At 42.8% G+C, this 27,772-nt stretch overlaps 1 protein-coding gene across 1 annotated transcript in view; it reads left to right on the forward strand.

Moving 5' to 3' along the window:
- LOC111957403 (small G protein signaling modulator 1) overlaps window positions 1-27,772 on the forward strand; it is an 84,849-nt gene that overhangs the window by 38,021 nt on the left and 19,056 nt on the right. Inside the window, exons 4-18 of the mRNA XM_023978203.2 lie at window positions 7,999-8,161; window positions 8,417-8,569; window positions 8,688-8,755; window positions 8,905-9,050; window positions 10,899-11,036; window positions 11,405-11,529; window positions 13,509-13,576; window positions 13,839-14,002; window positions 18,455-18,584; window positions 22,567-22,678; window positions 22,879-22,943; window positions 23,157-23,302; window positions 24,383-24,511; window positions 24,595-24,786; window positions 25,092-25,163. Coding sequence (XP_023833971.1) covers window positions 7,999-8,161; window positions 8,417-8,569; window positions 8,688-8,755; window positions 8,905-9,050; window positions 10,899-11,036; window positions 11,405-11,529; window positions 13,509-13,576; window positions 13,839-14,002; window positions 18,455-18,584; window positions 22,567-22,678; window positions 22,879-22,943; window positions 23,157-23,302; window positions 24,383-24,511; window positions 24,595-24,786; window positions 25,092-25,163 — 1,871 coding nt within the window. The remainder of the gene's footprint in view (window positions 1-7,998; window positions 8,162-8,416; window positions 8,570-8,687; window positions 8,756-8,904; window positions 9,051-10,898; window positions 11,037-11,404; window positions 11,530-13,508; window positions 13,577-13,838; window positions 14,003-18,454; window positions 18,585-22,566; window positions 22,679-22,878; window positions 22,944-23,156; window positions 23,303-24,382; window positions 24,512-24,594; window positions 24,787-25,091; window positions 25,164-27,772) is intronic.

The following is a 27,772-nucleotide window of genomic DNA, read 5'->3' on the forward strand; positions in this document are numbered from 1 at the left end:
GAGAGAGGGGAGAAAGAGGTCAAAGCACAGGGTAGGGCAGTGTGAGCAGAACCAGCGGTGTCGTTTGACTTAGCAAACGAGATCGGATGTCGTCGACCTTCTTTTCAAAATGGTTGACGAAGTCATCCGCCAAGAGAGGGAGGAGGGGGGGGAGGGGGAGGAGGATTCAGGAGGGAGGAGAAGGTGGCAAAGAGCTTCCTAGGTTTAGAGGCAGATGCTTGGAATTTAGAGTGGTAGAAAGTGGCTTTAGCAGCAGAGACAGAAGAGGAGAATGTAGAGAGGAGGGAGTGAAAGGATGCCAGGTCCGCAGGGAGGCGAGTTTTCCTCCATTTCCGCTCGGCTGCCCGGAGCCCGGTTCTGGAAGTAAGCAGACCTGGAAGTAAGAGCTTTCCCTCGAGCTCATACACCGTGGTGGCTGTTAGCTCCCCCTTGCATCCCCCCCATGGGCTCTCTGTGTTGTTGTGGCTCTTTTACTCTCACATATTCTACTCTGCTCACGTTTTACACCAAGCTGTCACAATAGAGATGTGTCTGTGCAGAGATCACAGGATGGACCGGTAGGGCGAGGGGTGGAGGAGAGGACTTGCTTGGGCAGGTCACCGGGGAGTAATTAGCCTCTATCATCATGGTCACATTAACAAGTCGCTAAGGCAGGAGCGCCTGGGAAAATGTCAAGCGTTAGCCGTTTGACACGTCTCTTCTTCCTTTTCTCCCCACCAAAAGAACTATTATTCCTTTCACTGCTGTGACAGAGATAGTCAACAGTCATCCAATTGTTAATTAAGCATAGTATTAAAGGTGTGGTCGTGACGTAGCCTGAGTCCGATCTGTTTCTGCTCTTTTGCCAACTCCATAAGGCACCCAGGGTAGTCGTGATTTTGGCACATTGAAGAATTCATCTAAGCCAATATGGTGGTTTAGAATGTGTTTATGTCATTGTGCTGAAATCTCCTGTGAGTGTAGCACTAGATGAGCCGGTCCAGGTCAGCAGCAACACACACTGAGTCCCCTAATGTGTTCTGTTGCCACAGACACGTGCTGATTAGGGGTCATTACTTCAATAGCTGTGATTACCTTTTTAATAAGAGTGCCTGTGTAGCTTGAGGACCGGGTCCAGCCACTCATTTCCTGTGACTGCTTAAACCACAGGGTATGTTTGACGCGGTGAATGTTGCTTTTGTTGCATCGTCCCCGGGTTATGTTGAGCCAAAGTATCACAAAGCCAAGGAGGTTTCACCCTCTGGAATATTGTTTTCAATATTTGAATGTGTTTTCTAATAGCTGGAAAGAGAAGGGGCATCCTATTGAGACCTCTTGAGTTTTATTACAAATGGCGCTTCTCTCCCCTGTAATAATAAGGAAAAGACAACAGAGATAAAGAGAAAGGAAGAGAGAGTAGATACTGTATCAGTGAGTGAATACAGAACACTGCTCCAACATTATGATTACAAAAAACTACTGGACAACTGGAAAATATAATAACAACTCTGATTACATGGTTTCATTTATTATTTGCAGATTTGTAAAAACTTTACAGTTGGTGCTATTTTTATGCATGATAAGTTTAGTTATTCAGTGCAATAATGAACATGGTATGGTAATGATTTTCATATAGGCTATGTTATGAGGATACTGTAGAGCCGGGAGGCTAAGTTGGTAAAGAAAATAGATCACAGGCTGACATTTTTTAGGAAGTCATGGTCAGGTTTTATTATCTCAATATCAAATAATTTACCTTACTGTGATTGGTACCTTACTGTGATTGCTTTCAATTAAAATGGTAAAAAAGAAACCAACATTGCTTCTTAGCAAAGAGCTATTTCTCAAGCAAGAATTTTGCTAGGACTGTCTGGGAGTGGTCTGAGTGGAGAGGAGAAAATGGAAAACTAGCAGTTATTGGCAGAGGGGTTTGGAACTCTCTTATTGGCCTATTAGGGCTGTCCCCGACCCCCAAAAAATCTTGGTTGACAGAGTCATCTGTTCTTTTGACCAATCGATTGGTCAAAATGTTAAAAGTGGATTATTCCATATATAGATGTTTGAATAAAATCAACTATATGTAGGCTACTTTGTCTGATGCTTTAAGCACTGCAATTAAAAATGAAGATACATAAAATACCCTAAAGAGGGAGCCAGAGATCAATATAGCCTAACCAGCAGAAAAAATACCTGTCTCCCGTCCTTCCGCTGCTACTGGCCTTAGCAGATTCTGCCGTTACGCTCCTGAAGTTGCTGGTAATAGGCTACACCAGCGGTCGGCAACCTTTTGCATTTGGAGTGCCGTGTTATCGTACCATTTCTACACATCTGCGTGCCACTTCTGATTTTCATATGCACATTTCCTTTGAACAGTTTCATTTAATTTATAATAAAGTCGAAATATCTCAATCAATGTCATGTGGTTAATCAAAATTCTATCTAAATGAAAATGATACAAATCTAAAAGTAACTTCTATTGCCATTGCCAATATGTAAAAAAAGCCTACGTAAGGCCAACAAATAAAAACATTGCAGGTAGAAAATATCCTGATAAAAATAAATATTCTATAAATCACATTGGCTACGCATGGCCTGTCTGCAAGGAACTTGAAACATTGTATCAACTATTAACTTGGATCTGGCCTGAAGCTCACACTAGCAAACTTGGCAAAATCTCTGGGCCCTCAGAGTTTCCTGGAGACAGTGAGCTCTGGACAGACACAGCTTTAGGCTATTTGCGCAAGGGATTTCATTTACATTTATTTAACTAAATCAAATCAAATCAAATGTATTTATATAGCCCTTCTTACATCAGCTGATATCTCAAAGTGCTGTACAGAAACCCAGCCTAAAACCCCAAACAGAAAGCAATGCAGGTGTAGAAGCACGGTGGCTAGGAAAAACTCCCTAGGAAGAAACATCGAGAGGAACCAGGCTATGAGGGGTGGCCAGTCCTCTTCTGGCTGTGCCGGGTGGAGATTATAACAGAACATGGCCTAGGCGTCCTAGGGCTCAGGTTCTCCGAGAGAGAGAAAGAAAGAAAGAGAGAATTAGAGAGAGCATACTTAAATTCACACAGGACACCGGATAAGACAGGAGAAGTACTCCAGATATAACAGACTGACCCTAGCCCCCCGACACATAAACTACTGCAGCATAAATACTGGAGGCTGAGACAGGAGTGGTCAGGAGACACTGTGGCCCCATCCGATGATACCCCCGGACAGGGCCAAACAGGCAGGATATAACCCCACCCACTTTGCCAAAGCACAGCCCCCACACCACTAGAGGGATATCTTCAACCACCAACTTACCATCCTGAGACAAGGCCGAGTATAGCCCACAAAGATCTCCGCCACGGCACAACCCAAAGGGGGTGCGCCAACCCAGACAGGAAGATCACGTCAGTGACTCAACCCACTCAAGTGACGCACCCCTCCTAGGGACGGCATGGAAGAGCACCAGTAAGCCAGTGACTCAGCCCCTGTAATAGGGTTAGAGGCAGAGAATCCCAGTGGAGAGAGGGGAACCGGCCAGGTAGAGACAGCAAGGGTGGTTCGTTGCTCCAGAGCCTTTCCGTTCGCCTTCACACTCCTGGGCCAGACTATACTCAATCATATGACCCACTGAAGAGATGAGTCTTCAGTAAAGACTTAACGGTTGAGACCGAGTCTGCGTCTCTCACATGGGTAGGCACACCATTCCATAAAAATGGAGCTCTATAGGAGAAAGCCCGGCCTCCAGCTGTTTGCTTAGAAATTCTAGGGACAATTAGGAGGCCTGCGTCTTGTGACCGTAGCCTACATGTAGGTATGTACGGCAGGACCAAATTGGAAAGATAGGTAGGAGCAAGCCCATGTAATGCTTTGTAGGTTAGCAGTAAAACCTTGAAATCAGCCCTTGCCTCAGCCCTTGCCTCACTGGAGTAATATGATCAATTTTCTTGGTTGTAGTCAGGATTCTATCAGCCGTATTTAGCACTAACTGAAGTTTATTTAGTGCTTTATCCGGGTAGCCGGAAAGTAGAGCATTGCAGTAGTCTAACCTAGAAGTAACAAATGCATGGATTAATTTTTCTGCATCATTTTTGGACAGAAAGTTTCAGATTTTTGCAATGTTACATAGATGGAAAAAAGCTGTCGTTGAAACAGTCTTGATATGTTCGTCAAAAGAGCGATCAGGGTCCAGAGTAACTCCGAGGTCCTTCACAGTCTTATTTGAGACGACTGTACAACCATCAAGATTAATTGTCAGATTCAACAGAAGATCTCTCCTAGAACAAGCATCTCTGTTTAGTCCGAGTTTAAAAGTAGAACATTTGCAGCAATCCACTTCCTTTTGTCTGAAACACAGGCTTCTAGCGAGGGCAATTTTGGGGCTTCACCATGTTTCAATTCTTATTTACAATGATGGCCTACTCCGGCAATGCTGGGCCAATTGTGCACTGCCCTATGGGACTCCCAAACACAGCCGGATGTGATACAGCCTGGATTCGACACCTCTTGCATTGACATGCAGTGCCTTAGACCGCTGCGCCACTCGGGAGCCCCATCAGAAGTAATAATAAGGGATAAGAAGTAATCAGGTGGGCCTTTTTTATGACATGTCTACTGGATCAAAGCATGACATTTTTTCCCCTTTCATGCTGAGTGGGTATCGAAAGAGGGAAAAATCTTTCCATCTCTAATAGGCTATGTTGTGGAGCTATTGTCATTCTCAATGGATGTGAAAACAGACTTTGTTTACTTGCTTTTTGAGGCGAAGACAAAAGTACTTTGAGAAGCTCCACGGTGGTGGTGAGTTAAGACAATCAGAAATAGTATCAGATCCCCAAATGGGCACATTTATAGGCCTACATTTGCACGCAGGCCAGGTAGCCTAGGCCCAGTTCTATGCGTAATCAGGTCCTTACTCAAGATTGACAGGAGCGCTCCAAACATGAAATAAACCCAAACCTTTTCCTCACAAGTGTAGCCTAGGTTGTGCACTCTGCAAATTACGTGTCCACTCCTACAATGACAACGGTAAGACTAATAATAATATATTGAATTCATTAACAGAAATGTCTGTAACCAAACAAACATTGTAGATGAGAAATTAAAATGATGGTACACTAGTAAAGTACTAGTGATACTAATCCTCCGCAATGGATTAGTTCACTCAGACAGGTGTGAATCAGACAGGTGTCTCGTGTACCATCATTTTGTTTTTAGATATTTGCCACTGCTCGACAAAAAAGTATTGATCGACCAAACAATCGACCAGTGGACAAAATGGGGTCAACCCTATGGTCTACTAACTAATCTACCGCATGACGATGTCACCATGGACTAAAAGGGCATTATCATAGTTTTCACAATATTATTCCAACCTCATAGTGTGGAAATTATAAATAAAACATAGGGAAATCACGTTTTTGACTGCACTGGGCCTTTAACATGTATTTTTGTAGTCCTAAAAAAGACGCCTTTATCCTGTTGTAATCTAGTTATTTGATGTTGCTTCAACCAGATAGCAATTACAATATAATGTCCTTTGCGAGGGAGGGAGAGAGAGAGAGAGAGAGAGACCTCCATCCACTGCTCTCTCAGTCCCAGTGCTGAAGCTCTCCATCAGCAGGGGTTTCCATGACGACCACGGCCTTCCGCATGTGAGCAGAGCAACAGGATTAGTCCTGAGAGAGAGCTCAAATGTCAACATCGCTCAAGGCATGCCACATAGGCCTTATAGGAAGATGTGTGTGTGTGTGTGTGTGTGTGTGTGTGTGTGTGTCTGTGCACTTGTATTTACTGCAAAGCTCACGTTTATGGATAACCTGATAAAAATGTTTGGCTTCTTTGAGCCACTCAGAAGAGCCTCAAACCGCAAAGCTTTGTCTGAAGTGTCTGTCATGCGGCTGAGTCATAATCACACAGAAGTTACCCACTGGGCACGAACTGGTTGAATCAACACTGTTTCAACGTAATTTGTCACCCTGTTGTGAAGTGGAATCTACATGGAAAATACATTTGGATTTTTTTTTTAAACAAACCTTGTAGAAAATATGCTGAATTTGTACCTTTAAAACAACATCAGATCTTCAACGTTAAATCCACTATCAGAAAAAAGTATAATTGGGCAGCACTTCCTACTGGAGCATTGATCTATCTACAGCAAACTTTTGGTCTGCCATCCAGAGTTTTAACCACGCCCAGTTTAGCTATGCCATTTGTCACTGACTATTACCAATGTGCTATAATGAGAATGAATGTTGAGAGATCTCCACTGAAAAACGAAATAGATTCACGGTTGCTATCGAAGTCATTCCAAAGGGTAGGTTTAACAGAGCAAATGAAATGTGACAATAGTTTATCACCCATAACATCAATGACGCTATTTAGGCCTGTATAGCATTTGTAAAGTCATCAACAGTTATTGTTTTGAATTCAACAATAAAATAGACAATACAATTTGGCCTAGGCAATGTTCCCTAGCGCAGTAGCCCGAGACTGCCGGTGCAGAAATATCAGCCCACAGAGAGATTGAACTTTACTCAACTTTCTAGAGCAGTGGTCACCAACCGGTCGATCGTGATCCAAGGCATTCCTAGTCGACCGCCAAACATTTCTGTTAAAATCCCAACGATAAAGCCCTGTGTTCCTGTTATTATTTTATTTTTGTATTCGTCTCGGGCTGTTGGGCAGGTAGGCGAACTGTTGTGATTTTGAACCATTTCATGTGTCTGAAGGTACAAACTCTGCCTTCCCGGCGGGCCCAGAGAGCAAATCAAGTGCACTATAGGCCTACCGCTGGCCAATCGGATGGCTCAGATGACCGTGTCTGCAGTAAGGTAGCAGGCGTAAAAGAGAGCTACAGCAAAGTTGATACTGTGAGATTTCAAAACGTTTAAAACCATGACTAGAGAGAGACTGTCAACGAATACAACAAAGAGATGCTGTTTCTATGAGTGAGTTTATGTTTAAGTTCTTACTCAGCACTGTCAACACTTTGTATTCAACACTTTTATAACCCATAAAATGTGCTTTCTTCCTATTTCTTTGAAAGCAAGTCAGGTAAAGAGATTTTTTTTTGTCTTAAAGGGGCAGTTTTGTATTTTGAGACCGGCTTGAATAAGCAAAGTAGCGAATAGGCAGAGGGTAGCATCATTTGTCTGATTCTCTGTAATAATGGTATGGGATTAATAATGCATTTTATCTTGTAAATTGATTTCATGCGTCAAACAACAAAACAACATTTTCAGTCACCTTGTCTGAAGGACAAGTGGATAAACAGGTTAATGTTTTCTCAAAAGTCTCATGGATTGTAGGCCTACTGAACATTGAACAGCACACATTGGCTGCTACTGTAGGCTGAATGTGATTTCTCCATTGTTTTTGATTGTAGGTCACTCTGGTATGCCTACATTATGATCAAATAACCTACTTGGCCACTGTTAAAACTGTAACATAAAGCCAGTATAGCCTCAGTGTTCACACTAAACGCACGCTGGAAGATGCACAGAATTTTCAAAACAATCAAGTTTGTGCTCAGCAGACCTGAAATTTGCTCAGAGCTAAAAAAAAAAAAAGAATGAGTGGGAACATTGGGCCTAGGGTTTCAACCTCTGATTTCAAATGTAATGATATTTAGTGATATTGAATTATCAACCCAACCAAATATCAACATTTTGAAGGAGATTTATCTCCTGCTTGGATAACTCCATCTGTCCCACTGACTTAGTCTGGCTTTAATTCCAGGTTGTCTACAACCAAACACAATTCAATATCACTTATTACAATAAATATCCTATTAACTTGTCGACAAGTTAACAAATAATAAAAGTAAATGAAAATGCAGAACATAACCTTGTCATCACGATAAATACTTTCAGTGAACTCTCCTGTGGTGTTTCCCATCAATCTTTAGAAGCTGACTATATTATGTGTCTGTTGTTGTGTGTGTGTGTGTGTGTGTTATGTGTTGTGTGTGTGTGTGTGTGTGTGTGTGTGTGTGTGTGTGTGTGTGTGTGTGTGTACACAGCTGCGGTGGAGGCTTGCGTTCTACATGGGCTTAAGCGGCGAGCGGCGGGATTCCTGCGTAGCAATAAAATAGCAGCGCTCTTCATGAAGGTGGGGAAGAGCTTCACCCCGGCAGAGGAGCTGTGCAGGAAGGCTCAGGAGCTGGAACAGATCATCGAGCGCAAGTGAGAGCACACACACACACACCATATCCACACACACACACCATATCCACACACACACACCACCGGATCCCTGTACAGACAGACTGTAGCACTCAAAATCAAAGAGCTGTTACTGTATAGTACTGCTAACAAGTCCTTGTCACGATTTCTGTCATACGGCACCCATCTACTCACACATATTTATAGTTTACTGATGCAACAAAGATGCAACATACTGTAATACAAAGGAAACTGCTGGGTTCCTCCTTCCCTCAGACGGAACCAAAGCATGCCCAACCAGGACAGCGTACGGAGACTGCCCAGGCTGTCGAGCATCAGCCCGCAGGTGGTCAGAAACCTGTGGATCCGCACGGCCCTCATCGAGAAGGTGCTAGACAAGATCGTGCTCTACCTCGTGGAGAACAGCAGGTGAGTCATATTGGGGGGGTGGGGTGGTGGGGGTGGAAATGGCATGGTCACCTGCAACGAGGAGGAAATTAAAATGCAGAAATTCATGGCTCACCTCCATCACATCTTTATGTTCCAGTAAATTCTACGAAAAAGAGGCCATTCTGATGGATCCGGTGGACGGACCCATTCTGGCCTCTTTGTTAGGTAACATTGTTAAGCTTTTATTCACATACATCTCATCTCAGACATTATATCAGTGTAGGGAAGGGGATTCTACTCACACAGGGCACCAATTGATGTAAGGGATTCTCCTCACATGCATCTTTTCATGCCATTGTTCTGTACTCTGGCAGTGGGGCCCTGTGCCTTGGAGTACACGAAGATGAAAACGGCGGACCACTTCTGGACAGACCCCTCAGCAGACGAGCTGGTCCAGAGACACCGCATCCACAGTGGTCACTGCAGACAGGACTCCCCCACCAAGAGGCCTGCCCTTTGTGTAAGGTTCCTGGGAAGAGTAGGGGTCTGAATCTCATCCAACAAGTCTACCAAACTCCCCCAAATAGGATTGGCCATGAGCACATTATCCCAAATACATCGCTTTATTGATTATTTCACAACTTTGTTTTGCTGACACTGCACACAATTAGCTCAGTTAGCGGGGACATCAGTGACCAATCCTGTCATTGAAGCCAACCTCAGCTTCTCTCTTTCCGTAGAAGATAGACCTGCTGTTGTCAATGCATTAAGGAGCACAGTGCGTCCCGTGGGAGAGGACAAGAGTGTATTTTCATATTGTCAATGACCCTTGCAACTAGAAACATCTCGCCACGTATCCCACTCCCATGCTACGTTGACAATGGAGAGTTGCTTATTGCAGCATTGTATCCTTTTTACCCCAGAGGCAAATGTAATGGGCTTTGTCAGCACAAACAAAGTGGCGAGATGGTTTCCCATTTAGTTTTTCTTCAAGCAAGCAAATGCAAGTGTAGCAACCTGACTCAAATACAGGGCTTAAAGGGTTCTTACAGAGCTGAATAAGTTTAATCATCGCTAATTCATTCCCAGTGGATAATTTTTGTGGTAAATAGTATCAAACAAACTAAATGTGCTAAATAATTTTTTTACATTTATTTATCTAGGCAAGTCAGTTAAGAACAAATTCTTATTTACAATGACAGCCTAGAAACAGTGGGATTCGATCAAGCAACCTTTCGGTTACTGGCCCAACGCTCTAACCATTAGGCTACCTGCCGCCCCAATATGGCACAATACATACATTTTGTACCATTGATGTGTAGGGTGTCCAATCAAAAATGCATATTTTGACCAATGGATAAAATGATATATTAATTGTGTAGATAATTCTCTAAGAAAATGAATGGTCCAAACCTCATGTCTCTATCATACCCCGTTCAAAAGGTATCTGAGTTTTTACCCTTGTAGGATGGTCAAAATTAGGGTTAGAGGCCAGAGGAAAAAAGTTTTAAAACATCTGTAAAATAGCATCCCATCAACAAGGCTGGATGCTGTGCGAGAATTAAGGCTACCTGTGAGGCTCACCATTGAACTCGTCATCTTTCTTCTCAAATCCAGACGACATAAAACAATATAGAGTTAAGATAGATATCGATTTTGAGATATTAAATACAGCATTTTCATATTTTACTATACGCTGTTCATATTAAAGGGATACTTTGGGATTTTGGCAATGAGGCCCTTTATCTGCTTTCCCAGAGTCAGATGAACTCGTGGATACCATTTTTATGTCTCTGCATGCAGTTTGAAGGAAGTTGCTAACTAGCGTTAGTGCAATGCGCTAATGCTAGTTAGCGTTGGCTCGCAAAACTACCTCCAACTTCCTTAATACTGGACATAAAAATGGTATCCACGAGTTCATCTGACTCTGGGGAAGTAGATAAAGGGCCTCCTTGCCTTAATTCTAAAGTTTCGAATTAATGTGAAGTTCCTGTTCCTTTTCACAAAAACAAGCGTATCTCTGTGAAATGTCAGCGGAGGACTGAGCGTACCACAAGCTTTTTATTTCCAAAGCCTTTTACACTTAATTCATGCTAATTTTGCTATTTGTGACCCACGGAAACAACTTGTAAGATGACAACAAAATGTAAGATCCTAAAAAGTTTCACTGCAACCCTCTGTCAACAGACATCGGTGCTTATTAGCGGATGTATTAGATTACGAATATATAGGGAAGTGAAATGTCATCACCAAAGCACGTTTTCACCTACAAACTAATTTGCCAATATAGGGAAGCTGGATGGGTGGATGGATGAATGGATGGAGTGGAATGGGGGTAAAAAAACATCCACATTGTCTGCGTTTCCAGATCCAGAAGAGGCATTCCAGTAGCAGCATTGATGAGCGGCCTTCCCCCTCGCCCTCAGCCCGGGACTATGTGGAGTCACTGCACCAGAACAACAGAGCCACCCTGCTGTTTGGAAAGAACAACGTCCTGGTGCAGCCGGTAAACATTTCATCCTTCTCTCATCTCTAGGAGTGTTCTACGTACTGTACAAATAAGAAATGAGCATCTCTAGATATGCTCAGAGCCATATAAACTATGTCGAGAGATTGGTCATATTGTCGTTGCTGTGGAAGATGATCTGTCAGTGCCCGGACTCCTCCATATTTATGATAGCTTTCGGAAAACTCTCAAATATTCAGTGAAAGCGAATATACCAGTTAACACCACAAAACAGTAGACCCATTTGGAGACCCATTTCTAATGCCAATCTGTAACAAAAAGTGTTAAACTGTAAAAGTGTCAAACATTTCTTCATAGTTCACTATAGACAACAGATCGTCAAACTAATGTCCTTCTTGCTGTTACAGAGGGATGACATGGAGGCTATCCCAGGATACCTTTCTCTCCACCAGACCGCCGACATCATGACGCTGAAGTGGACGCCCAATCAGCTGATGAACGGCTCTGTGGGAGACCTGGACTATGAGCACAGGTGTGGAGAGCAATTCACTAACGATCATGTCTCTTATTTATGTACGTCAAGATGGCACAACAGAGCGATGACATGCACCACCTGTCTGTTGTAGTTATTGTCTACAATTGGTGCAGCAGCTCAGTGTCACTAAATCATGCAGCGTGTCTGTCTGAGTGAGACTCAGGAGGGCTCTGTGTCCTGGGGTCAACTCTGGAGAGGGGGATATAATGAGGGTTGCTTTCAGGGGAAACAAGGGAACGGTTTTGATGGGGATATGTTCATGCATATTTCAAATCAACCAGTCATATTATTTTAGTGACTGTGGTTCTTAGACCGTAATGTTTGTGGCTGTATTAACCTTGTCACACGTGAGTTCCAAAATCTCTTAACGGTTGCCCCCAGCGCAAGTTCTTTTTTTTTTATGCGGATGATGTCAGAATGCACTCACTGTTCCAAAATGTGATTGTTACGCCACATGACAGTTAACCCACGCTGCCCTCAAACCAAGGCCCGCTGCCTGCCAAGTATCTATAGGCTATGTTTCAACTTTTAACTTTCAACTTTTAATTATATTATATTTTAACAAGTTTTATTTTCGAACAACAATTTGAATTGAGATGTGTTCCGCCTCCTCATTAATTCACATAGACGTAGCCCATTTCACTGTTGTGGACAATTTACTTTTGAGGCATTACTGAGCTAGACAAACTTCTCTCTTTTGACGAGAGCCCAAGCACAAACTTTTTCCTCCCTGGCACATTTTCCATCTGCCGCCCGATTTGCCTTCACTACTAATAATATGTGTGTGGATATGTGTGTGTTCCTATCAGAGTTAAGTGCCTTATTACGTTATCTTTATAGTTTATGTATATCGTGTTGTCGTTTCTACTGTAGCACACTGTATGTATGGAGCATAATGTATTTACTGTTTTATTCACGTTTTCAAGTACTGGTGACAAATCATGCATTCCGATTCTTGCATAGATTGTAATGGACACATATGATGTCTGTAAAATACTTTTTGGAAGGTTGTACTGATTATGATGAGCTTATGCTAAGCTAATTACCAGCTATGTGTAGCGCCATATTTGTTGACATGCAATGCATTCTGGTTGTCACGTAAACGTCTGTCAGACCGAAGATGTTATAACAAAACGAAGTGAAAGGATGGTTCACTCGTCTTTCGAGTAAAGTGAATGACGGAAGTGAATGATGGTAGACGACACACCCCCTTCAACATGCATACTGTAAAGAAACCCAACTCATCTTGTAACCTATTTTTCTTTGGTTAACGCAAAAAAAACGAACATGGCGGTGTGCACAAACTACGCATCATCGGATAACTTTCGATTTTTAATCAATTATTTCGATCACTGGTGAGGTCACCCGTGATGTGATGAATTGTAAATAGTTATTGCTATTAGCTAATTCATATAATGTAGCCTACATTTTCCAGTTTGGATGAGAATTGTGTGATACTGTTGCTACTGCTATGAATGTCTGAACATTGCATCCAAAAATAAACTGCTCACATTGAGGACATAACGTTGTAAAGACTGTGTTTGTGCAAAATGTTTCTGTGAAAAAACAGTGTGGCCAGCTCAAACGCTGACTGTTGTGTCAATCGTAACTAGACATTCTAAATAAGTGTTCTAATCACACCGGTTTTAGCGTACGCTGCAGGGACCACTGTAGAATGATCACACCTGTGTGTTCGTACGTGTCAAAGCGTTAAAGAACATGTAAAACACACATCTGGTTCTTAGCTCCCCATTCTCAATGTACAATTAAATGCCCCTCACTCCACTTACTTATGCAAAATACTGAACCCCAACTTAAATCGTTTCTACATTCAGTAACACCGATCATATTCATAGTTCTTCACACACCAAGAGTAATACAATACACATATCCCTTTGGCCAACTTTGTTGTTCAGCTCATTGTGGCAAGGTGAGTGATGTCTCAATAACCCCGGCTTTGATTCCGTCTCTTTCAGTGTGTACTGGGATTACGCTATGACCATCCGTCTGGAGGAAATTGTTTATTTGCACTGTCATCAGCAGGGTAGGTTCACCAGCAGAGGCTAGTGGAGGTTAGCATTCAGAGGACAGGCTCATTGTAATGTCTGGAATGTAATTGGCGTTTCTTTTATGGAGCTAGTCTGCTAGCTACTGATATCAACAACAGCTAGTTCAGGTTCATTTATAAAGTTGTTCATATCCTTACAATGGATAATCCATTTGCAGTTTTTTCATAATGATTTTCCCATAAAAACTGTAATAATAGGTTTAAAAGGTCCATAAAAGGTATAATATTGTCTCTGCAGTGGACAGCGGGGGCACGGTGGTGCTGGTGAGCCAGGACGGCATCCAGAGACCCCCACTGCGCTTCCCTAGAGGGGGGCATCTGCTCCAGTTCCTCTCCTGCCTGGAGAATGGCCTCTTGCCCCATGGCCAGCTGGATCCTCCTCTCTGGTCCCAGAGAGGAAAGGTCAGCCCTAGATGTCTTTTCACAAGGGACTATCTGAGGGGTGACACATGGGGGGGATGCTCTGTTTAGTCATCCAACAGTTCAATACAACCATGTGAATGGGGGGTCCCTGGCAGAACCAAATATTATTTTATTTAATTGTTTGATTTTTGGGAGGGGGGGGGGGGGGGTAGTAGAGTCAACAACATTGAATCTACTACAGACACCTTAATGCATTATTTTAAATTATATTATGTGAACTAAACATACAAATGTAAATATATTTTTCAAAAATCCTTTATGTTACTGTCCTCACTAAAACAAAAAATACATAAATACATGTAATTTTGTCAGTTAAACATTGAATTGAAATACTGTAGAATTCCATTCATTCCTATGGAGGACTGCTCCTACTGGGGAGTGCCAATATGGCTGACCGGTGGCTTCAAAGCCTCTTAATGGCCAATGCATAGCATCAGCAATCCAGGGATTATACACCCCTTGCATAGATGTCACATTTTTGCTGCCTTAAAATGAAATCTAAAAAGGGATAAAATTGATATTTTTCCTACAGATCTACACAACCTGATCCACATGTTCAAAGTGAAAGAAAAAGTATAGAAAATTATAGAAGTACAGAAAAAGCTTTTCCTCTAGCTTTTTACATGGGCTTTGCTCCTTTCATATTTATTTTGATCCTGACAAACTCCTGATGTCCCTACCGGTGAGAAGCATACCTATAACAAGATGCTGCCACCACAATACTTAAAAATATACACTGTGATGTGTTTTATTGGATTTGTCCCAAACCTGCAGTTTTTATTTTAAGCCAAAAGGTACATTTATTTGCCATGTCTTCCAGTATTACTTTTTGCAACATAATGGATGACTTGAAATATATATTTTTAACACAGGCTTCCTTCTTTTCACTTTGTAAAAAAATCCAGTAATGTGAAGTGAATGCAATGTTGTTGATCCCTTTTATATTTTCAAGTATTGTGGGGGCAGCATCATGTTTTGGGTATGCTTGTCACCGGCAGGGGCTGGGGAGTTTGTCAGGATCAAAATAATGTGAAAGGAGCAAAGCCCAGGATTAAAGCTAGATGAAAACCTGCCCCAGTCTCCTGAATACATAACCCTGGGATATAATTAAATTTTTCAGCAGGACAATTCCCCCCCAAATTATGCCAAAGACACCAGAATGGCTTTCCAAGAGGTGTTGAGTGTTCCTGAGGGGTCCAGTCTCAGTCCTGACATTTAAACTTCTTAAAAATCCAAGACAAGTTTTGAATATTGCTGCCCATTAATGATTCGTGACCGAATTTACAGATATTGAGCAATTTTTTACAAAAACAGTGCATCTGGAAAGTATTCAGAACCCTTGACTTCCACATGTTGTTACGTTACAGCCTTATTCTAAAATTGATTAAAAAAAATGTTTTCCCCCTAATCAATCTACACACAATACCCCATAATGACAAAGCAGTATTCAGACCCTTTACTCAGTACTTTGTTGAAACATCTTTGACAGTGATTACAGCCTTGAGTCTTCTTGGGTATGACGCTACAAGTTTGGCACATCTGTATTTGGGTAGTTTCTACCATTCTTCTCTGCAGATCCTCTCCAACTCTGTCAGGTTGGATGGGGAGCGTCACTGCACAGCTATTTTCAGGTCTCTCCAGAGATGTTCGATCGGGTTCAAGTCTGGGCTCTGGCTGGGCCACTCAAGGCCATTCAGAGACTTGTCCTGAAGCCACTACTGCTTTTTCTTGGCTGTGTGCTTAGGATCATTGTCCGTTTGGAAGGTGAACCTTCGCCCCAGTCTGAGGTCCTGAGCACTCTATAGCAGGTTTTTATCAAGGATCTCTCTGTACTTTGATGCGTTCAACTTTCCCTCGATCCTGACTTGTCTGCTGCTGAAAAACATTGCCACAGCATGATGCTGCCACCACCATGCTTCACCGTGGGGATGGTGCCAGGTTTCCTCCAGACGTGACACTTGGCATTCAGGCCAAAGAGTTCAATCTTGGTTTCATCAGACCAGAGAATCTTGTTTCTAATAGTCTGAGTCCTTTAAATGCCTTTTGGCAAACTCCAAGCAGACTGCCATGTGCCTTTTACTGAGGAGAGCTTCCATCTGGCCACTACCATAAAGGCCTGATTGGTGGAGTGCTGCAGAGATGGTTGCCCCTCTGGAAGGTTCTCCCATCTCCACAGAGGAACTCTCTGGAGCTCTGTCAGAGTGACCATTGGCTTCTTGGTCACCTCCCTGACCAAGGCCCTTCTCCCCCGATTGCTCAGTTTGGCCGGGCGGCCAGCTTAAGGAAGAGTCTTGGTGGTTCCAAATGTTTCCATTTAAGAATGCTGCAGAATTTTTTTTGGTACACTTCCCCAGATCTGTGTCCTCGACACAATCCTGTCTCTGAGCTCTACTGACAATTCCTTCGACCTCATGGCTTGGTTTTTGCTCTGACATGCACTGTCAGCTGTGGGACCTTATACAGACGTGTGTGTCTTTCGAAATCATGTCCAATCAATGGAATCAAGTTGTAGAAACATCTCAAGGATGATCAATGGAAACAGGATGCACCTGAGCTCAATTTTGAGTCTCATAGGAAAAGGTCTGAATAGTTTTATTTTTAATAAATTTGGAAACATTTCTAAAAGTATTGTGTGTAGATAGAGGAGTAAAAATTTTTTTTCATTCATTTTAGAATAAGTCTGTAACGTAACAAAATGTGGAAAAAGGGGTCTGAATACTTTCCAAATGCACTGTACACTACATGACCAAAGGTATGTGGACACCTGCTTGTTGAACGTCTCATTCCAAAATCATGAGCATTAATATGGAGTTGGTCCCCTTTTTGCTGCTATAACAGCCTCCACTCTTCTGGGACGTCTTTCCACTAGAAGTTGGGACATTGCTGCAGGGACTTGCTCCCATTCAGCCACAAGCATTAGTGAGGCCGGGCACTGATGTTGGGTGATTAGGCCTGGCTCGCAGTCGGCGTTCCAATTCATCTCAAAGGTGTTTGATTGGGCTGAGGTTCGGGCTCTGTGCAGGCCAGTCAAGCTCTTCCACACCGATCTTGACAAATGATTTCTGTACGGACCTCGCTTTGTGCACGGGGGCATTGTCATGCTGGAACAGGAAAGGACCTTCCCCAAACTGTTTCCACAAAGTTGGAAGCACAAAATCGTATAGAATGTCATTGTATTAAGGTTTCCCTGGGCCTAGCCCAAACCATGAAAAACAGCCCCAGACCATTATTCCTCCTCCGCCAAACTTTACAGTTGGCACTATGCATTGGAGCAGGTTCTGCTGGCATCCGCCGAATCGATTGCCAGATGATGAAGTGTGATTCATCACTCCAGAGAACGCGTTTCCACTGCTCCAGAGTCCAATGGCGGCAAGCTTTACACCACTCCAGCCGTCACTTGGCATTGCGCATGGTGATCTTAGGTTTGTTTGCTGCTGATCGGCCATGGAAACCCATTTCATTAAATTCCTGAACATTTGTACCGCTGCCCTTCTGTGAGCTTGTGTGGCCTACCACTTTGCGGCTGAGCCGTTATTACTCCTAGATGTTTCCACTTCACAATAACAGCACTTACAGTTGACCGGGGCAGCTCAATCAGGGCAGAAATTTCAGGAACTGACTGGAAAGATGGCATCCTATGACATTGCCACGTTGAAAGTCATTGAGCTCTTTAAAAAAAAATTTTTTTTTAAGTCATTGAGCTCTTCAGTAAGGGCATTCTACTGCCAATGTTTGTTTATGTAGATTCCATGGCAGTGTGCTAACGGGTGTGGCTGAAATTGCCTCTTCACTCATTTGGTGTGTCCACATACTTTTGTGTATATATAGAGTATGTTGCCCTAAGAGTTGTACAGAGTAGAATATTATTCAAATTGAATTGCAGCTGTGAAAAAAAATTCAATGCAAAGCTGCTTCCACCAAGTATTAACTCTTGGTGTGAATTTTTTATTAATTTAGAAAGTGTTCTATGCTTTCTCTTTTACTTTGAAAATGTGGAGCAGGTTGTGTAAATCTGTAGGGCAAAAAAATCTAATTGAATCCCTTTTTTGACAATTGGGAAAGGGGTTTGTAGACTTTCACTAGGCACTGTATGTGTTAGACTGTAAAGACTACATCATGTCTACTGAGCAAAATAAATGATAACAACTAACCACACATGGCTGCTTTAAGACAGAACTTATTAAATATGGCTTATATAAGCAGTCTTCCTGTTTGGTGAAAGTGTGGATGTTTTAAAAATCTAGGCTATTTTAAAGACACTGTGCCGTCAGAATCATCATTTAAAAAATGTTAATAGTTGTTTTGTCTAAACAAGCAAAGAATGTTGTTAATCATTTTAGATCCTGAATAACAGTTTAGCTACAGTTTACCACCTTCTAACAATGTTTTTGTTGGCATTTACTCTACTATTCACCTAATTTCTGATTACAGGGGAAGGTGTTCCCTAAACTGAGAAACAAGTGTTCACAGGGCTCCTCGGACTCAGTGTCCGATAAGGAGGAGGATGAGGCCACAGACTATGTCTTCCGCATCCTGTTCCCCAACAGCCAATCAGAGTTTGGTAAGTGACTTTGACCCCTCCTCCAGAGCACTGGTAATATCCTGGTTTTCATTTGCTCCATGACACCTATTATCCATGTGTTAACTTCAGGTGGCCCCGGAGTGATGTTTTTTGTTTATTTTTTATCCAACTGTCCTCATTGTCCGTTCCAGTGACTATAACACACCCTCCCCGTGTTTCCCCGGGGGCTCCTCTCCTGTCCCGCTCCTTCTCCCTCCATCTGAGAGGACAGCCCCCGACCAAAGGGATCTTGGTGGTCCCTAAGCGCTCCTGCAGCTATCCCAGAGACCACTCCTCAACCACCACAGGGAACAGCTGTAATGTTGCCACACCTCAGCTCCTCCATTTGTCTGTCTGTCCACTTCCTTTGCTTCAATCACCGCCTCGCACTCTGTCTCCTCCCTGCAAACCTTACAAATGAGTCCCCTAATCATGCACTCTGTCCCCTTTCCTTAACCTCAGTCCCTCTTGGACAACAGGTGGCTGACCACGGGTCTTCCAATCGAAAAATCAAAACGTTATGTCGAGGTGCATAGTGGTTTAGAGTAGTAGCAAAAGAGCAAATGTTGAAATTGACATGTTAAAGGCTGAATCCTATGTTCAGATGCACACACATTAGTATGTGCGGGCTAACAGAATAAAGAAAGACCAATAAGAATGTGTTGCCATTACCATGCCAACAGACAGTTGTACACCCTCCACAGATTGACATGTTTTGATTCCCCGAATGTCCTTGTTGATGTGCTTGATTTGTTCTCCAATAGCACCTAACCTCAATGGCAGCTATTGACCTGTCCTCTAATCTAGTGAGGGATCATGCCCAGTATCATACCCAATCTGTCTAATTCAGCTGTGATCGTGTCTTGAGAATCATCTCCAGAGGTGTCCAAATCATGATGGTGCAATGTGACTGTGTCTGAGAGTTTGAGGCTGTGCAGTTATATTATAGGTCAGAGTTTGACACGGGTCAAATACAGGTAAGTGCCAAAATAAAGGAAACGCCAAAATAAAGTGTCTTATTAGGGCATTGGGCCACCATGTGCCGCCACAACAGCATCAATGCGCTTGGCATGGATTCTACAAGTGTTTGGACCTCTATTGGAGGGATGCGACCCTATTCTTCCATGAGAAATTCCATGATTTGGTGTTTTGTTGATGGAAACGGTGTCTCAGTCGCCGCTTCAGAATCTCCCAGAAGTGTTCAATAGGGTTGCGATCTGGTGACTGAGACACACACACACACACCCTTTAAGCCTCCTATGCTCCTTTGAGACCCCTCTTTGAAAGTCACTAACCACGTTTCCATCCACAGTTTTTATGCAAGTAAAGATATACCTTTTTAAAAACAAAATCCCAACAGCTATGTTGGAAACAGGAAGTATCGGTGCAAATGTATAAATGCAATAGATTTGTTTTGTTTGACATGGTGGGATCTTTTTGTGTCTGTAAAATGTACAGTTGAAGTCGGAGGTTTACATACACCTTAGCCAAATACATTTAAACTCAGTTTTTCACAATTCCTGACATTTAATCCTAGTAAAAATTCCCTATCTTAGGTCAGTTAGTATCACCACTTTATTTTAAGAATGTGAAATGTCAGAATAATAGTAGAGAGAATGATTTATTTCAGCTTTTATTTCTTTCATCACATTCCCAGTGGGTCAGAAGTTAACATACACTCAATTAGTATTTGGTAGCATTGCCTTAAACAATTTAAACTTCTGTCAAACGTTTCGGGTAGCCTTCCACAAGCTTCCCACAATAATTTGGGTGAATTTTGGCCCATTCCTCCTGACAGAAGCTGGTGTAACTGGCAGTAGTTTGTAGGCCTCTTTGCTCGCACCACACTTTTTCAGTTCTGCCCACAATGTTCTATAGGATTGAGTCAGGGCTTTGTGATGGCCACTCCATACCTTGACTTGTTTCGTCCTTAAGCCAGGTTTGCCATAATTATTGATGATGCTTGGGTCATTGTCCATTTGAAGACCCATTTGGACCAAGCTTTAACTCCTGACTGATGTCTTGAGTGTTGCTTCAATATACCACATAATTGTCCTCTCATGATGCCATATTTTTTGACGTGCACCAGCTCTCCTGCAGCAAAGCACCCCCACAACATGATGCTGCCCACCCCCGTGCTCATGGTTGGGATGTGTTCTGCGGCTTGCAAGCCCCCCCCTTTTTCCTCCAAACATAACGATGGTCATTATGGCCAAACTGCTTCTATTTTGTTTCACAGACCACGAAGACTTTTCCCAAAAAGTGACGATCTTTGTCCGCAATGTTGCAGTTGCAAACCGTAGTCTGCTCTTTTTTATCGGTTTGGGAGCAGGATTCTTCCGTGAAGCGCCTTTCAGGTTATGCGACATTATAGACTCTTTACGTAGATATAGAACTTTGTACCTGTTCTCTCACAGGCACTTCACAGGATCATTTGCTGTGTTCTGGGATTGATTTTCACTTTTCGCCCAAAATACGTTCATCTCTAGGAGACAGAATGCGTCTCTTTTCCTGATGGTATGACGGCTGCGTCGGTTCCATGGTGTATTATACTTGCGTACTGTTGTTTGTACAGACCAGAACGTGACCTTCAGGCGTTTGAAATTGCTCCCTAGGCAGAACCAATTTGTGAGGTCTACCGATTTTTTTCTGTTCTTGGCTGATTTCTTTTGATTTTCCCATGATGTCAAGCAAAGATGCACTGAGTTTTGAAGTAGCTTGAAATACATCCCAGCACACCTCCAATTGACTCAAAAATGTAAATTGCCTATCAGAAGCTTCTAAGCCATAAACATCATTTTCTGAATTTTCCAAGGTGTTTAAAGCACAGTCAACTTAGTGTATGTAAACTCTGACCCACTGGAATTGTGATACAGTGATTCTAACAGTGAGAATAATTGTCTGTAAACAATTGTTGGAAAAATTACTTGTGTCATGCACAAAGTAGATGTCCTAACCGACTTGCCAAAAACTATAGTTTGTTAACAAGACAATCTAAGTGTAGGTAAACTTCCGTCTTCAACTGTATTATGTGAGAAACGGCGATGGAAAGGCGATGATATCATGTGTGGTCGTCCCACTACGACTCAATAAACCATGCAGTTTATTAGGCTACAGATTAAATAAATTATGATGGACTTCACAGGTTGGTGAAAGAGCACGGTGATGAGTTTGATGCTACTTTCTAGTAAATATCGAGAGTCGTATTCTGGTGACATGATGATTGATGCTTGTCTGCCGTTTTGACCACTAAAAATATGAATAATCTCATCCTGTAGACTAGCCAAGTCACACAGCCAACCCACACTGTATCTGTGAGCTGTTGGCTAGAGCGTACGTGTCAAAACCCGAGTAAGCACGTTTGTGACAAAACTATCGCTAGAGTTGAAAATGCAGTGGAAATACATTGAACTTTTGATTTTTATTCGGTACATGAAAATTTAGCGCACACAAAATGTACCTTTTTTGGCTCATGTCATCGCAAACTGATTTTTGTCCGCAACAAGTCAGTTTGGTGGAAACACAACACTGGTGGGAAAACATGCATATTTTCGTTTATGCTGATTTTTTGAATATTCGCATGAAACTATTGCCAATTGGATGGAAACATAGCTACTGAGATCTCTTCTAGCCATGGTAGCCAAAATAATGGGCAACTGGGCATTTTTTTATATGACCCTAAGCATGATGGGATGTTTTAATTGCTTAAATAACTCAGGAACCACACATGTGGGGAAGCACCTGCTTTCAATATATCTTTCCTTTATTTTGGCAGTTTCCTGTACATATAAGTCAGATACTCACAAATACTTGAGCTTTGATTGATATAGTTTGCCCAGTACAATGGCAACTCCAAGCTAAATCAGGTACACCTCAAATACTTTCAAGTATTTGATTTATGTATTTGACGTGGGTCTGATATGTTTCAAACCTCACACTGTGTGCTAACCATGATGCTTGTGTGTGTTGTTCTGTGATGCAGTGGCTCCAGAGCTGATGGACCAGGGGGCCAACATATGGAAGTCCTCCTACTCATCCTGTACCCAGGGCAGCTTCTCAGATGGAGGACCCCCCAACGGTTGCAACCATGAAAGGTTAGAGACGGACACACACTGGTGGTTACCCAGACATCATCCCTGGCCTTTACCGATCCCACTGACCTAAACTAGTATTTGAACCCGGGTCTGTGGAGCTCGTATCCTTCTCAGGTCAGTAGGATCGGTAAAGGCTGAAGATCGAAGAGGTGAAGGCATTATGGAGGACACTTTGATGTATATGCTGTTTCCCTCTGCAGAGCCCCTTTGAAGCTGCTGTGTGACCAAATGAAGTATCAGATAATCTCCCGGGCGTTCTACGGCTGTACGTGATTGTGAACACAACTCTTCTATATTTTTTACCCCTAGATGATTTGCAACGCGTTGCAATGGATTTGAATTTCAAACAGTTCATCAATTAGCCTAGCGTCCAACTATTAATTAGGTGTCGGATGTGGGATCGCCTTATTAAATACTTTATCACATAAAATCTCAGAAAGGAGGATCATTTGAAATCGGTTATGTTTTTATATTTCAGGGCTAGCTTATTGTCGTCAACTGTCCACTGTACGTACACACCTCTCGGCCCTGGTCAACCACACCATCGTGGCGCCCGATGTGCCCTGCGATGCCTTCACGGGCCTCACCGCTGAGGTGTGGCAGAGGTTCCTTCAGGACTGCACTGTAAGTATCACCATCACATTATTAGCAGCGTTGCTAACATCATCAGAGATACACACTGTACAGTACCAACCAGCCCAAACCCCCTGGCGACGAGATGCGCATGCACAGACGCACGCACGTACACATGCACATACACACACACACTCATCTATATTCACCCATTAATCATCAAATCACTCACACATTCTTACTCACACAACCAAACGTATGCACGGGTGACTAATGCCCTGCCATTAAGCTCAACAGCAGACATTTGCATGGGTGGGATTCAGTTGACTACTCAACCAATGGGAGGGATTCAGTTGACTAATCAACTAATGGGTGGGATTCAGTTGACTAATCAACCAATGGGTGGGATTCAGGTGAGGAATAATCTATCTAGTTCATCCAATCTGTGTTTGTACAGTCCTACTATTCAATCTGGGCATTTAGCTAAAATGGCTAGATTATGGGCTCCCGCACAGCGGTCTAAGGCACTGCATCTCAGTGCTTGAGGCGTCACTACAGACACCCTGGTTCGATTCCAGGCTGTATCACAACCGGCTGTGATTGGGAGTCCCATAGGGCGGCACACAATTGGCCCAGCGTCGTCCGGGTTTGGCCAGTGTAGGCTGTCATTGTAAATAAGAATTTGTTCTTAACTGATTTGCCTAGTTGAATAAAGGTTAAATATTTTTTTATTATACATTATTTAACAGTGAATTAGGACCCCCACTGACATCCAGTGGTACACAACCATTCTGCAGAATAACTGATCTACTCTAGATAAGCCACTGGCCTCCTTTTTTGGTTTTGTACACAATGTGTTCTTGTGAATTGTTTTATGTCAGTGTACTGTATATGTAAACTTTAGTCTATTCGTGTATGGGTACGTCACTGTGTGTACTGTACAGTATATTCCGACCTGGGCTCACCTGGCACAATGGAACCAATGGAATAGTCCTAAAAGTGAAACCCGCACTCCAGACAGGCTCAATCAAACTCACAAAACTAGTAACTACTACTGGTATTTGAACCCAAGTCTGTACAGAGGCCTTTCTATATCTCATTGACTGAGGCCTGTCCCTCTCTGCTCTCCAGGCCTATAACGAGCAGGAGCTGCTGCGCCTGGTGTACTTCGGCGGTGTTGATCCTTCGCTGCGTAAGGAGGTGTGGCCCTTCCTCCTGGGCCACTACCAGTTTGGCATGTCTGAGTCTGACAGGAAAGAGGTTGGTGTCACCCTTGCCATTTAAATGTCACCACCAAAACCCCTTGACCTCCAACCCCTGACCCTTGCCCTGTGACACTGCAGGTGGATGAGCAGGTGCGGGCGTACTACGAGCAGACCATGAGCGAGTGGCTGGGCTGCGAGGCCATCGTGCGGCAGCGGGAGAAGGAGCAGCATGCAGCGGCGCTGGCCAAGTGCTTGTCTGTCTCGGCCAGCGTGGATAATCCAAACCCTGTCCAGAGGCGGATGCACCATGACTCCAGCATCAGCAATGAGGTGACACACGCGCACGCTCACTCCTGTCCACACGCACACATAGTCTTGTGGCACACAGGATACCCGGTAGTCCAATATGTTGTTTTGACCAAGATGTTATATCTCCAACGCCTCAATAATATGAAAGTACAAAGCATATAGTGAAGTGTTAACTTGGGGCACCAATAGTACACTGCCTTTATTACAGTTACGTATCATTACATACAGGCCTACAGAATGACTTGTCCACGTTAGAATGTTGTGTTGTGCCAGGTTGTATTGACCTGCTTTCTCCCCTGCTGGTTCTCTGGTACTAACCATGCCAGTCCTCCCGGAGCTGCAGCTCAGACAGACAGAGCCTGGCTCGCCTGCAGAGTGACTCCAGCAGCAGCACCCAGGTACCCCTCATGCACTCTGAGAGTCCTATTAAATACTGTAGATGAAATGTTACATTGATTTTGTATGTCATTCTATCCCCCTCTATGCTCACATAATTAAAAGTAGCTATTATTCATAATAATTAACAATGCGAAAAATAACACGCACAGGGCTGAATACACACTTGCCTGTATACAGGTGATTCTACAAAAGTTGAGCAAATTACAGTCCCATTCCCGCAAAAACAATTTAAAAAACGGTTAAGTCTCCAAACTTGGGACATTTATTTACATCATGATGTGTTCTAATTCAATCCAAGGCAATAACAAACATATTGTACAAAGTAATATAGTACATATTATAGTAAAAAGTAATTGTTTATATTGAGAGGTGGCTGTCCCAAACCCTGACTCCTAAACTTCAATTCATGATTTGAGTTGTATTATTACATTGAAATATACTGATCTAATAAGTCGTTTCGTTTCTTTTTAAACAGCTTTCTCAAAAAAGGCTGTCCCACTTTTTGATGTCACTACTGAAACACACATGTTAAACGACTTTAGAATAAATGTGCCTTAAGTCACACCCCTACAAATATCACCAGGTGATGAGATTGCACCAAACATGGTGAGTAGTCTGTCTGCAAACCTTTAGGAGAAAATCTGTGAGCAAGTTGGTAAATCTTCATGTATTTTTACAGTGTCACTAATGTATCAAGAAGTATAAGAAGTACACTTTTGTGACTAAAATATATGTTTGCTGGGATGTACATCCGTCCAAATGAAAGATAGCCAGACATATGTTAACTATGGGGATTCTTTTAAATACAAAATAAGTCAAAATTGTACAAACTGAAATGGTCACAACTGAGACAATTGACACCATAGAGATATATTTGTATCTGTGCCAGTATGGCGTTTGTGACAGCACGGGCAGCGCCATTGAGGATACATCCCTTTTAAAGTTGCATGTGACGTGCTCTACCAACTGAGCTACAGAGGACCACCATGTGGGTAGGGGACAAGTGTACACTTCAGGAAAAAGTGTAGAGTATTGAAATGTATAGCCAGCAGGGGGGCTCCAACCCAAATCTATTTGGCCAAAACATAGACGTCTATAATGTGCTCTACTGTACTGTACTATACTGTATCCTACTGTACTCAACTTTACTCTATTTGAGTTTCTTACAATTGAAGAAAGGGCCCATGGACTCTTGATTTTGTGGTCTTGGTCTTGAGACATAACAAAAATAAAGTCTTAACTCACTGGGTCTGGATCTTGGGACCAATGTCCTGGTATAAATATTGGTCTTGGCCGGGATATTACCTTAGTCTTTGGTTTACAAACCATAAGCAACCCAATTTGAAGAAGACAATGCTCTCTGATGATTGGCTGATCACTCTCAACCCATAGCAATCCCCACCCATTGGACCCAAGTAATAATTGAAACATCTAACAACATCATTAATTGGATGCATAAGTAATTCAATCAATTAACACGTTTCAGATTCATACAGTCAACAGAGAACAATAGAGATTATATTTCTATAAATTCAGTTTTAAAAAATCTAGTTACATGGTACAGTACCAGTCAAAAGTTTGGACACACCTAATCATTCAAAGGTTTTTCTTTATTTTTACTATTTTCTACATTGTAGAATAATAGTGAAAACATCAAAACTATGAAATAGTGTCACTACAGTCCCCGGTTCGATTCCAGGCTATATCACATCCAGCCGTGATTGGGAGTGTCACGGATCCCTCCGGAACTTTCATTACGCACACCTGTCCCCTATTCCCACTGATAAGTACTTGTAGAAGTGTGCCCTTTGGTTTCCATCCGTTGGTGCGTGTGAGTACCTGTGCTGTGTGGTTTGGGCTTTTGTGCCCTTGAGGATTGCGCAGATGATTACGGGTCTCGTCCCGTGGGATAATCATTGTGCACGTGTGTTATTTATTCGAGGTACTCCTCGCTCTTTTGTTTTGGGTTTCTACCTTGTGTTTTGTTACGTGTTTGTTTGGTCTTTGTCCCCTTGCCTTTACACGGAACGCTGTAATTTGGGCTTAATAAAAAACCCTATTACGCGTTCCTGCGCCTGTCTCCAGAATCTCTTCATACCAACGTGACAGGGTGTCTCATAGGGCGGTGCACAATTGGCCCAGCATCGTCTGGGTTTGGCCGAGGTAGTCTGTCATTGTAAATAAGAATTTGTTCTTAACTTGCTTGCCTAGTTACATAAAAAATATTGGAATAAACACTCTTGGCATTCTCTCAACCAGCTTCATGAGGAATGCTTTTCCAACAGTCTTGAAGGAGTTCCCACATATGCTGATCACTTGTTGGCTGCTTTTCCTTTACACTGCGAACCAATTCATCCCAAACCATCTCACTTGGGTTGAGGTCGGGTGATTGTGGAGGCCAGGTCATCTGATGCAGCCCTCCATCACTCTCCTCAGTCAAATAGCCCTTACACAGCCTGGAGGTGTGTTTTGGGTCAAATTATAGTCCCACTAAGCGCAAATGGGATGGCATATTGCTGCAGAATACTCTGATAGCCATGCTGGTTAAGTGTGCCTTGAATTCTAAATAAATCACTAACAGTGTCACCAGCAAAGAAACCCCACACCA

Source organism: Salvelinus sp. IW2-2015, linkage group LG33 (assembly GCF_002910315.2).
Source record: "Salvelinus sp. IW2-2015 linkage group LG33, ASM291031v2, whole genome shotgun sequence".
Taxonomy (NCBI): Eukaryota; Metazoa; Chordata; class Actinopteri; order Salmoniformes; family Salmonidae; genus Salvelinus; species Salvelinus sp. IW2-2015.